This window comes from Corvus cornix, chromosome 1A (assembly GCF_000738735.6).
Source record: "Corvus cornix cornix isolate S_Up_H32 chromosome 1A, ASM73873v5, whole genome shotgun sequence".
Taxonomy (NCBI): domain Eukaryota; kingdom Metazoa; phylum Chordata; class Aves; order Passeriformes; family Corvidae; genus Corvus; species Corvus cornix.
This window is the reverse complement of record NC_047057.1, coordinates 69,867,833-69,880,517: the sequence shown is the minus strand read 5'-3', so window position 1 is coordinate 69,880,517 and position 12,685 is coordinate 69,867,833. Positions and strand designations below refer to the sequence as shown.

General features: G+C 42.0%; 1 protein-coding gene across 2 annotated transcripts; it reads right to left on the bottom strand.

Annotated features, from left to right (window-relative positions):
* Positions 1-917: 917 nt before the first annotated feature.
* Positions 918-9,575, bottom strand: RERGL (RERG like). Of its 2 annotated transcripts, XM_039571592.1 has the most exons (5): positions 9,248-9,572; positions 9,114-9,170; positions 6,790-6,863; positions 4,151-4,299; positions 918-3,070 (listed from the first exon to the last, which is right to left on the bottom strand). In XM_039571592.1, the coding sequence occupies exons 1-5, from the start codon at positions 9,363-9,365 to the stop codon at positions 2,788-2,790; spliced, it is 681 nt and encodes a 226-aa protein (XP_039427526.1). In that variant the 5' UTR covers positions 9,366-9,572; the 3' UTR covers positions 918-2,787. The 2 variants fall into 2 exon arrangements, with proteins under 2 accessions (XP_039427526.1, XP_039427527.1); XM_039571593.1 differs by lacking the exon at positions 9,114-9,170 and having other exon boundaries at positions 9,248-9,575.
* Between the last annotated feature and the right edge of the window lie 3,110 nt (positions 9,576-12,685).

The following is a 12,685-nucleotide window of genomic DNA, read 5'->3' as shown; positions in this document are numbered from 1 at the left end:
TTTCAAAATCTTTTGGTGAGAAAGGATGGAGTTGTATGCTGAAGCAATATGTGACAACACAAATAGCTCCACTTCCACACTCTTCAATGAGTTTGATATGCTCTAGGTGATGTCACTCTCAAGGGTGAGCGTCAGACACCATTTACATCATTTACTGTGTTATACAAGCAGGGTTCTTGCTAATTTCTTGTTTGCAATATGCCTGTGCCAGTTAACATATTACCTTCCCTGTTAGAGCTCCAAGAACACTTAGCAAAACATATATATGTGTGTATCTGTCTCAGTCTTTTAAGTAATTTTAAAGGCCTTCATTTTTAAAAGACATTAAAATATGTATATATTTTGAATGCGAGAAAGTGCATCTGCTTTAAAATTATGCACCCTTGTTCTTCTGCAGTTAGCAGCAATAAAAGACAAGTGAAATCCTGATGCTGAGAACATCGAATTATGTCTGTGCTGGGTGCTTTAGTGTGCTTAAATCTAAATGCATCCTGTAGCTGTTCCAGCTGGCTTTCAGGTGAGCACAGCCCAGGACATGGCCCAGATATGTTCCAACATTTACTCCATACACACCAAAAGACCATGGGGTATACTGCAGGTTCCATCTATCTGAGAGCCCACATTCCCAGGAATATGAACAAAACTTAATTGGCCTCTCTGTAGCTGTTTTTGACTAATTTTTACAGGATAAAGCATTTTTAAAAAAGGCTCTCTTCAGTGCTTAAAATTACATGAGGGCTTCTTCATTGTGCTCAGGAAACACAGCCAGAGGTTCTCTTTAGTGCAAGTGGCTGATTCCCAGATTTACTTTCTCCGGTTGGAATTTCAGATCTGCATGGTGCTTCACTTTTATAATGGAAAAAACAAAAGTCTGTAGCTTTATACCAGAGTAAAGGGAAAAAAAAAATGTGCATTAATACATCAAACTTATATCCAGTTTATTTAATACCAGAGCAGTAAATACAAATAAGAGTTCTGGAATCTGGCAGTGCTAGAGCAAGATACAGCTACAAGTCTCTTAGTAGTTCTGGGATCCTGTGTGGGCTGGAAAGTTCAAGGGTGTACATGAGTAATCTGCACGTTCAGTCTCATAGATATTGACCATACTGTTAAAATATAATGCTCCTGATATGGCAGAGCAGCATCTGCAGAAAAACAAAGCAACCCTGTGCCTGTCAGCTGAGAACTATGTTCCAATATCTGTAGTCTTATAACAAGTGAAATAAACAGTCTCTTTCATTTAAAAAAAAAATGTGATCTTTGGTCAACACAATAAAATGTGCTTTAGTCCTGTTTTACAACCTTACTGCTAAGATTATGTGCAACTTTTTAATGTTGTCTTACGGGTGAACACTCAAAAACTGAAAGTAACATTTCTAGTTTCAATGCAGGTAAAAATTCAGAGCAGAGGTAGGCTTCAACTCAGCCTTGTACAAAGACTGAATCCCAGCTGTTCCCCGGAATGGGTAGGAGGCAGCAATTCACCTTCAGATCACTTCCCTTTCATAATTTCTGTACAATCACAGCACTTTCAAACACTTTTAAGGGCTTAAGCCCTTATTTAGTTGCCTAGAGTAAGAGCTCTGAAAGTCAACTGGCAACGTATTTACTCCTGTCTGATGTTTAATATCCACTTCTGAAAAGTGTAGCTAGCATTACTTAGTGCTCTCTCCTGTGGCATTTCAATACCACAGCGATGACTAGTTGTAAGGACATTGGTTATTAGGCAAAACACTCTCTGTGAGCACGGGTCTTACCAGCAGGCTGACCTTTAAATCCAGGCAGACATTCTAGAGAACTTGTGCACTTTACCAGCCCATGTGCTTTCCAAGCTTCTGCTCCCATCTAAGATTGAACAGTCACATCCACCTCAGAGGTAATGAAACTTTTGTTAAAGCTTACAAAAACTCTTCTGTGAAAGGGATAAACCCAGGCTTTATGCTGACCCTTGCTATAAAATTATTTCACTCAACGACAGCCCTGCCGAAACAGTCCAGTGCTCACTAACATTTCACCAACATTTCAGCTCCCACACTCCTCAACCCTCTCTACTTTCTTTCATCACTCATGGGAAAGAAAAAAAAAAAAAAAGAAAAGATACTGAAACAGAAGACAATACTGCTTTATATATCTTCTTCCCTACTTCTGGTGCCTCTGCAAGGCAGCTTTGCAGGTAAATACCTTTTGTAGATTTGGTGTCTAAGCATTTAATTCATATGAATTTCAGCAAGTGTAAGGCACACAAGGATCTGAGTTAAATACAAATATATTATCACATGAAGCCACGATATTTTGCTTTTCTTTAGTGCAAATGTTCTTGCACACACACACAAAAAAAAACATACTCAGAATTCTGAAGCAAGATTTTGATCAGCAAAGCTGAGTTTACTGAAAATTATGTGGTGGACTTGCTAGTGTTTGGTTAATGGCTGGATTTGATGATCTTAAGGGTCTTTTCCAATGTAAGTGATTCTGTGAAATAACTGTTTGTATTTCAGTTGCACCTAGAAGCTCTATCTAAGACCCTGTTGGTGTCGAATAAATACAGACTAGACTTCTCCTCTGGAGCAGCTTAGAGTTTAAGTGGCACAGCCCTAAACAGTAAATCTGTAGCAGTTTGAAATAGAAGGTCAGGTCTTCTAGGTCTAGACCATCCACTTGACCATACCTTTGGTTTCTACTGTCTTACTGCTCCAGATATTGACCTTTGGAGGAAATTCACTGAATCCCAAGAGCTGCCTCTGCTCCATTGCTTCAGCTTGTTCCAACTTCAAGACTAACCAGCCCTTACACAGATTTCCTTCTCTTCCCAAACATGTTGTTGATTAACTTGGCCATTGACTTGGATCCGCTTGGTCGTCTCTTCTCCTTCAGTTTGAAACTGGAAGTGATATTCCTCAGGACTTTGGTGAACATTGCCACAACTTCCTGATAATGCTCTGCTGCAGACAGTTCACAGAATTGGCACTTGTTATCTATTGCCAGCTTCTGTCCTTCATCCCAGCCAACTTCCCTCATGTGGCATAAATCCTGTTTATTGCCAACCAAAAATATTGATGACTCGACCATTCTGAAATGAAAAAGGTTCCAGTGAGAGAAAAGATATGTACAATTCTGTGTCATATGCTGTGCTATATTCAGTGTGTATGAGAAATATGTATGTTCAGGACAACAGACATTGCAAAAAAACCCAAAATGAACTAACCAGCCCCCTCACCTTGCCAAGAAGAATTCTGGTTTTCCATTTGGCAAAGGATTGTCCAGACAAGCGATTCTCTACCAGTAGATTTTCATTTTTTCTCTACTCAAAGAATTAATGTATTTTTCTATGATGCTGAGTAAATTGTCAGCAGCTGGACTTCATGAAGAAGCAACCTGATCATTATCTCCATTTATAGGTAACAGAACAGAGTCCAAGAGATACATCAGTGTCAGTGGCATAACTCAGACGGAAACACAGGAAATCTAATTCCAAGCTTCTGCTAAAATTATTCCCTCCAGATATTAACCTTATTTAAGAAAGTTCAGCAGTAAAACAGACAGAAAAGTGGGGTTTTTACTCCACTTCTGATATAAGTAAAGGATTTCACTCTTATTTAGAAAGGACCTCAGCTGACTGATGCAGGAATACACACCACCATCCCCTCTCACATCTGCAGTTCTGGTGGTTCTCTTGGAAATTACTTTCTTTCTCACCATATGGTCACCCATGTGCACAAATGGTGTTGGGATCACCACTAAAGGCAGTTTAGGAGACATTTGTGGTACCACTTTCCTTTATTGTGGGAAATGCTTTCTTCAACCCCTGTATTGGTGCATCTCCATTGGTAATTGAGTGGGAGAGTAAAAGCACAGGCTGACTGCACCAGGCTTTTTAACCCGTGTAAATCACAGCAGAAATATTTATGGCAATCACTTAAATATTAGTTCTGTAAGAACTAAGAAGAAAAATCCTGATGTACTTGGGTTTGGATACAGTAAAATAGATTGTAATTTGCCACACACTTTGCCTTCACCTTGTTGTTGTCATTGTGTTATGTCACTTCAATGCTGCTGGATTTTAATTGCTACTAGGATGGCCTGCAAGCTCACAGAAGTGTTCTCAACTTTTCTCTATGTTTGCTGGGGGGAAAAAAAGAATGCCACTTACTTTTTACAAACTCTTATGTGAGACTCTCGGATCCTGTACAGCAGTGCTTTTGCAAATGCAAATGATGCTCTGTTGCTGATATCGTAAACAATGATAAATCCATCAGCCCAGTGGAGCTCATCTGTGAGGGAGAGCTTCCCCCGATGTGGCTGAAAGAAGTTCAGAACAGAAAAAGAATGTCACTCTTGTCACTTCAGAGCATTCTCTCTGTCAAGGTGAATGTGAGAACATTCATTGCAAAAGATGTTTATTAGGTCTAGGTGCTGGCACTGAATTCAGGTGAGTACTGCTCCAAAAGCCTAATAAATAACCAACATTAAAGATGGCACTTTGGATCACTGACAAGTTCATTATGAAACATTTACACTTTGTTTAAGCAGTGAAATTCCACAACCTGTACAGCCATTGCTTATGTTGAATATTCTGCAGGGTTACATGAAACATACAGGAGCCATCAACATTTGTGTGTTTTCTGGTTATAGCTCTGGTTTGCTTGTTCCTGATATTCTGACAACAGCAAGCTTAATGATTTTCATTTGTTTTGTTTCCTCGTTGAATTGTCCAAGTTTCAAACACTAATTACCCATATGTTAAATTTCTGAAGAGCTAGAAAAAACATCTTTCCATCTGTAGCTTAGTTTAATAAAACTAGTGACAAAAGTCACTCGAGTGATAAAGGGTTATACTAATCCTTGTCTCCCTTCACACCAAGGAACTGTCACACTTCTGATTTCCAGAAAGCAACAGCTGTAAACTGTCCCATTAAGCAAAGGAATATAATTTCAAAACTATTTAAAATTAGCTTATCTCTGCACATGATTTGGCAGCAGCTAGCAAGACCATGAGACCTAAAATAGATAAAATACTGGAAGCCGATCAGGAAAAAAATAAATTTAAAAAATTTACTTTGGCTCTGTGGAAAACCCATTTTGAATAGTGAACTGAAGACCGCTTAAGTTGGTCCCTTACTAGTTTAGCACTTTGCTACTGCAATGTATGATCTCCACTGCCATCCCACCCTGGCTGCCTTGATTAGCTCAGCATTAGGGCACCACTGTAGCACCATGAACATCTGGACTGTGATTGACCACGAGGGATGGTCACTGAATGCTGGCAGTGAAAGGGGATGCATGAGAAAAAAAATGACTCAAGTTCCCAGAACTGTCTAAAGACTTCAGCATTTCCAGTGGAAGATTTTTAATGCTGTGGAGACTGTGCAGCAGGTTTAGGGGCAGGAAAGGTGACTCAGGAAAGGTGTGTCACAGCTGTTTCCCAGGTGAATGAAGGGACAGTGAGCTTTGCACAACAGGAATCCAGCTACTGATGGGAAGCCTCAGGGAGCAGGAAGATTTTGGGAAGCAGAAACAAAAATGACAACTTTTCCTTCCACAGTCTGGTCCTGTTTTCTTCTCCAGTTCCCATGGGATACAGGATCCCCAAAACCCATCCAAGTCCTGTCAGACAAAAGGCAATACCACCTCTACCTGTTCCTGTGCAGGAACTAAGAAGAGGTTGGGAAGAAAGAAGAAAACAGCCAAAGTTAGGCCTTGTTCCTGAGGAAAAACTAGTACAAGACAGCTCAGAGTGTACTAGCACAAACCTGTGCCCATACTGCAGCAACCAAAGTCTCTCCTCATAATTTAGGCCTAATCTGTTTAACCCTATCCAGCTGCCACTCCCAATGTTTCAATAGCTTAACAAAGAGTTGCCCCCATGCCACAGGATTTAATATGACAGCAAGTGGAAGCTGTAGGCAAGCTGAGGAAAGGGCTCTCAGACAGGTGGAAGCAAGCCCACAAAGGCAGCCTCTGAGAGGAATATGACAAGGGAAGACTCCATCGTGTTACAGGACACAGCGCCTGTTTTGGGATCCTCAGTGCCCTGGGACAAGCAATGCTGTTTGTCTTTACACTGGTTAAGTTTTTAAGTCCTTGAATTTAAGCATGGGTCAGGCTTTCAGTGATTTGGCTTTCATATTAGCATTCCTTACCCCAGTTGGTAAGAGGCAAGATAGCTGCCAAAAGGGAACCTGGAGAGCCAGTGTGATCAGATGGACCTAGGTCTGCATGTGTTACACAGACCCTAAGTGTCTCTATTCCTGTAAATTAAGTAAATTAATCCAAAATGTTATGTCAGAGTGGTTTACTGTGATTAAATTTTAATTGTCAAAGTGTACAAGCGGCATTATGGCTTTCCTTGGAAAAGGAAATTGTTCTGGGAATGCAAGCCTTACTTCCAGGCCTGTCTACTTTGACTGTTTCTGCAGCCATTTAATAAACTGTTTGCTTTATAAGCTAAATGTCATTCCTTTAGAGTATTTGAGAAAGCGGCATGTAATGCAATAACTTATCTCTGTATTTACCCATGTAAATAAAAGTGATGTTATTTCTTTTAGTATTATTCCAAAATGCAAAAGCATTTCCAGAAAATTTCAGCAATGAAGGGTTTCTTTGATGAAATGGGAAAGTACTCAGTAGATCTGAGCCCCAGCAACTATAAAATTTCAGTGTTTAAAAAAAAAACAACCAAAAGAGCAAGCACAAATTCCAACAACCAAAAGTAACCCCTTGACCCTTTTTAGCATACACACAGGTAATGAAGAACAGCTTTTCTTTACCGTCCTCCTGCTAAATTCTTACCTGTGAACAAGGGTCATAAATTTCCAGGTGTATCTGCCTCCCATCCAGGCACAAGTGTTTAGTGTAGATGCATTCTAAAAGACAAGAAATTATCCAAAGAAAATCAGTGTTACTGACTGGGGATGACAGTGAAAAGAAAAAGCAATAGTGAAATTTGATAATACTGAGGATTCCTTGAGTACTGGTTGGTTGTTTTTTTCAACATATTTTTGTCTCTGATCTAGTTTTTTTGCAGGTGAGGAGGGTTGTTAGGGAGGGGGGTTTTTTGTATGTTTGTTTTGTGGTTTTGTTGTTGCTGACTGGTTGTTTGCTTCCTTTTTTTGAACACACACTGGAAACAAACCTATTTAATTCTGCACCAATCAACCCCTTAGGCAGACCAACACCATTTCACTGTGGTGCTCCCACTGAAGTCTTGGTGAACGAATACTTTCAGACCCCACTTTTCCTCTTCCAGAATGGAGGAGAGGGGAATACACAATCCTCACAATCAGCTAAGTGTTGATGATCACTCAGCTTGATACCAGGGCTCAGGATTATAAAAGCAGTCAGCCCGGCTATGTGCAGCTCTGATTCTGCACAAAAGTTGTTATTTAGCAATAATGTTTATTTACCATGGCATCTGGTGCTTTAAGAGTTCTCATACTAGGCAGCATTAGACCAAGAGTATTTACAGGATCATGCCCTTAGGATCTAGTCCAAAAATATTTCTGTAGCGTCAGTTCTCAGATTTGGGACTCTCCGCCAGCACTGGCAACATTGGGAACTCTACTGCAGACACACCATCACTGTTATTTTAGGCAGCAGGATGTTCTAAGCAAGTGTAACCAGTCTGTGCTTGCCAGCAGGCTTTCTACACTATAATTTGTCATTTTCTGAACTACAGGGACAAGAATTGCTGTTGACACTACAGAAAACACACTTGAAACTGTGTAATGAGGGATAGCTCTGTGATCTCTGGAATTCAGCATCTTCAGCATTCTTCACGCTCATCTTAAGAGTTCATCTGACAATAAACTATCAGTCCCAAGCATCACAGGATATAAATTCTACAGCCACTTGCTCGTTCCCTTAATTTAAAAAAAAAAAAAATTATGATTATTTTGACTCCACTAACAGTGTTATGATCTTTATTTTACCATCCCTATTCCTGCTTTCTTCATCTCTAGAAATAGTGCTAAACTTATCTTCCAACAAACTTTTGTTAACAAATAACAATGTTCTGGGGGTTTGACATGCCTTTTCCAGAACTTGCAGTACTGGAGGCTCAGAACAGAACCTGGTTTTGGTTGTAGGTGGCTGGAACACACATAAAGCCCAGGGAGCACTACATAATTTCCATGTGACAGCTTAGACCTCGAGCACCCAGCTGGGACACAAACTGTCTGCTCAGTCTGTGTTTGTATAATAACAAGTAATGGCAGAGCACACGTGTACAATTGTAGCTCTTCCTTCAGAATAAGTTAATTTGGATATATTCAGTAAAATTCAGCTTAGTACTTCTTTTTGCTTTGTTATTTATGGATCACTAGAAGCTACTCTGATTCCTGTGGTGGAAAAAAAAAGTGTGGATAGAGTCTTTCACTTTAGCAGGGGGAGAGAGAATGCAACCTCGTTAAGTTTAGGGGCTTCTGCCATATCAGCTGGGGTGGCAGCACACTTCCAAAGTTATTTGTCTATCAGCTGAACTGTATTTCCACCCGGGATGTAAAAGCCCAAGTCCTGCTTTGCCACCTTCCAAGACTACGAAGTGTCTGAAGGATCTGCATCTTCATTCTGCCAAGAACGTGGCGTGTTACCCTGTGTACTGCGAGGCTTTCCTCAAGCCACCAAACCAGCACACTCCTGCTTCACTGGGGGCCTCGCGTCGTGCTTTGAGTGCCAGATAAACAATCTGCTTCCCCTCTCCCCTGGAGCCGAGGAGGGGGTGTTCAGTAGAACAGGTGTTGGGGTTTTTTCCAGTCTATTCCTTTACTCTCTCCATCTCCTCTCCGATCGAGCTGCCCACCCTCGCTCCGCACTCGCAGCCCGGTTCTTTCCCGTCCCCAGCTGCTGTGCGAGGAGCGCCCCGCCAGCCCCGTGCCCGAGGCTCTGCGCTTCGGGGCGATCTCTCCCCCGCCGCCCGGCTCGCCCTTTCCCCTCCCCAGGGCTTACACTCCACCAGGACCTCTCGCCCATGACCCAGCGGAAACTCAAACCTTCCCAAAAAGTTCTGCGACACCGCGGGTTTACCCCGTTTCTCCATCAAATAAGCGCTTGAAGCGTCGCCCGTCGCGCTCCCCAGGGCCCCCTCCCGTCCGTCCCCGCGGAGCCGCGGCGCTCACCGGCGCTGGACGCGTACTCTCCGATGAACCTCCGCGTCAGGAACCGCACCGCCAGCGCTGCGGGAGGGAAGCAGAGCCACGTTTAGCGGGGCCCCTCCACCGACCCCGAGGCATTCCCTGCCTTTCCCCCTTACCCGACTTGCCGGCTCCGCTGCCGCCCAGCACGGCCACCTTCACCTCGGCCATTCCGCCGCCACGCCGCCCCCGCCGCCTCCGAGCCTTTAAAGCGCCTCGGGCGACACCGCCCCGCATCCCGCATCCCTCATCCCGCCTCCTCCCGGCTCCCCGCCCGCCGGCGCCGAGGGACGTGCAGCTCCCCGCGGCGGGGCCCGGCCTTTTCAGCTTCTGAGAGGCGCCTTCCTCCTCATCCTCCTCCCCACAAGTGCCCAAGTGCCGTCCCCCGTGGCGCAAACTTTCTGCAGGTCGCCTTCCTGCCGCCGCCCCGGGCGGGCTGGCGGGTCCCTCGCCTCCTCCTCCTGCCTTCCGTGCGCTCAGGAGCCAGGGGAAAAAGGAAAACAAGAAATAGAAAAGAAACAAGGAAAAAAACCCGTGTTTGTGTGTGTGTGTGTGCGTGCGTGTGGTGTTTGGTTTTGCTCCAAGTTTGTTTTGCAGGCTTGCAGTCACTTTATACCAGGAATATGAACGTGAAGAAACTAAAGTGATTATTTCCTTTTTTTTAAGTGTTTCTGAGGGTGACTTGCTATTAAAAAAAAAAAAAAAAAAAAAGGTGGTTTGGCTTGTCTGGTGTTCTGCGCCCCAGGTTTCAAAACTCTCATCTAACTCTCATTAAAACTCTAATCTTGTAAAAAACTTCTGTGGGCCTGCCTTTTTATGCCTGAAAATGTTTTTTATAGAATCTAAATTTGAAGTTATGTGGCGCATGGTGTTTGGCTGAGGCTAACAGTACACCTGTCAAAAGGGAAAATGTGAAATTGCAAAATACTACAGATGTGGAAGGTGAGGTAGAAGGGGCTTACCCCACCAAAAAGACACCCTGTGTCTGCTGTACCTCTTTGTTGTGAGGTTCTCCCAGTGCTCTCTAATGGTTATTTGGTTCTGAAAGGGCACAAAATACATCTGTGCAAAGGTTTACTTAGTCCACTGCTAAATAAGAGATTGCTTTAATATCCAGGGTGGTTGCACTTTTATACTTGTTCTGTTCACGTTTATTTTATTTGGTTTATACAACTTTAGTATACTTATTCTGATATTTCTACTCTCTTCTGATGGGACTGTTGTGCATCATATAAATCATTCAATAAAGCACTCACTGCTGCAGTGTGCTTGCTAGGGTGCATTACAGGTACAAGAGATTTACATGAGCTCAAGAAAACAGGCAGGCAAGGTGCTTGAATTTTTGTTTGTTACAGCTGATGGAGATGCTTAGTGTAGGAAAATGTATTTAAAAATAAACAGGCAGGTGCAACTTGGCTCCAAAGTCCCTGCTTAAAAGTTGCTAAAGCTAGAGGTGTGATCAGAGGATACATCTATTTTGCTTTATGGAGGTATTTTCACAGAATCATAGAATGGCCGGGGTTGGAAGGGACCTTAAAGATCGTCCAGTTTCAACCCCCCTGCCATGGGGAGAGACACCTTCCACTATCCCAGGTTGCTCCAAGCCCTATCCAACCTGGCCTTGAACACTTCCAGGGATGGGACATCCATAACTTCTCTGTGCAGCCTGTGCCAGGGTCTCACCACCCTGACAGTAAATAATTTTTTCCTAATATCTAACTACCTTTCAGTTTGAAACCCTTCCCCCTTGTCCTGTTCTGCTACTGCTTGCTCACAAGACAAAAGTTATCAAAGTGTCTAAAAGAACTTTAGTCTGACTTTTTTTGCTATTTTAACATTTGCTTTTTGGAATAGCAGGATGCTGAGGTCACTAGGCTTGAGTCAATATTAGTGTAACAGGCACAACTTGATATTTTGCTATTTCATGTACATTGAAACCACTGCAACAGCCCAGAGAGACTTTACAGGAAGCTTAGCATCAATATTGAGGCAGCTTGCTAAAAATCAAATGCTGTGGTACTAAACATTGTACTTGAGATGTGAATTGTCCAAACTCCTATTTTATACCCTCTGCAAAGGGAAGAACAGAATCCAAGTCTCCTGTGCTGGTTATTTGAACTTAACTATATAAACACATCCCTCGCCTAAACAGCAGATATGATGACAAAATTAGGGTGTTGCACACGTTAAAGAATGTACTGCCTGGGACTTTTATTTCTTTTAGTAAAACAATAAAGTGTATTAAGGAGACTGAGATGATTTGTTGGGTGTATTTGGTAGGCATATAACTTAAAGCATTAGAGAAACTAAGTTTAATTGAAGATTAAACAACATGAATGTTTCTTTTCTGAAAGACTGTATTTCTCCAGCCCTTCCTAGAATGAAGTGGAATTGAGAAAATTTATAATGGAAGGAACTCCTGAATATCCACTTTTCTGTCCATTTTCTATTATTACTGCTGCATTTTCCTTTTACAAGGGTATACACAGAGATCTTTTTTAATTTCTTCACACATGGAGGACAAATCTCAAATTTCTTCTACATCAACACCCACACAAAACTTGTGAGCAAAAGTTGCTCACCCATCTAAGCAACACCATTTTTGACACTTCAAGCTGCAATAACACTTCTGTTGATCAGCTTGTTGAAAAGCTTTGATTAACATGAAGCTTGAGGGAAAGTATCACTTGCTAGAAGAAATGCTGCAAACTGAACATACATTTTTATTAATTATTTGCCTAGATTTGGCCTTTTATATAGAAGTTTGTGGTAGATGTTGCAGTAATGCCTCTTTAAATTGCCTTAGCTGCTTGCTTTCTTTGAGTGTTGACTGCCCTTACCTGCAGCTTGTACAGTTGTCACTTTCTGTTCCTTCCATTTCCAAATCTGTCTGTTCTGGAATGGTTTTACCTTCATTACCCATGGGTGTAAATATCTGTGTAAGGTTAGAGGTGTACAGAAAATAGTTCATCTCTCTAATGAGCAGAAGATTGCATGTGAGTTTCACATGTGAGCTGGTCAAAAATGAGTTAAATCTGTGCTGCTCAAGTGACCAGTGAGTAAACTTTGTTTACATGTGTAAAGCTCTGCTATGAAAATAGTAGGCTTCTAATAGATATAATAAAAAAAAAAATATTAACCAAATAAATTACTTTTTTTCAGTGAACATGGTAGAGGATTGATTTTGAATCGTTTAGCCTAAAATTTTTCAGAATTCTGCAGGTCACTGCTCAAATGAGGTCATTTTACATTTCATCCCCAGTTTTGTAAATTGGGATGTCTGTGGCTTGATGCCAAGACCTCTGAGAATCAAAACTGCTTGTGGGGAAAATTAATATCAGGAAAACACTTACTTTCCATTTTAGCCTTTTTCATGCAGCCTGGCTGGTGGAAAGAAGGTGGAATTGGGAGTATATAGCTAACTGTACTCTGTGAACAAGAAAAATGCCTCAATCCAAAAAGCTTAGTTAGAAACCACTGGCTGAAGCAGGTGCCTGCTGTTTGCTGTGTATGGCAGAGAATTTCCATAACTTGGTCTATGTCCCTGCAGAATTAGT

Excerpts from the sequence above, each read along its gene's own strand:
- RERGL (XM_039571592.1), bottom strand. The coding sequence starts at position 9,365 with ATGCGGGGCGGTGTCGCCCGAGGCGCTTTAAAGGCTCGGAGGCGGCGG. Across the intron at positions 9,171-9,247 it reads CAGCGGAGCCGGCAAGTCGG|CGCTGGCGGTGCGGTTCCTG; the intron begins GTAAGGGGGAAA and ends TCCCTCCCGCAG. Across the intron at positions 4,300-6,789 it reads TTTATGACCCTTGTTCACAG|CCACATCGGGGGAAGCTCTC; the intron begins GTAAGAATTTAG and ends AACTTCTTTCAG.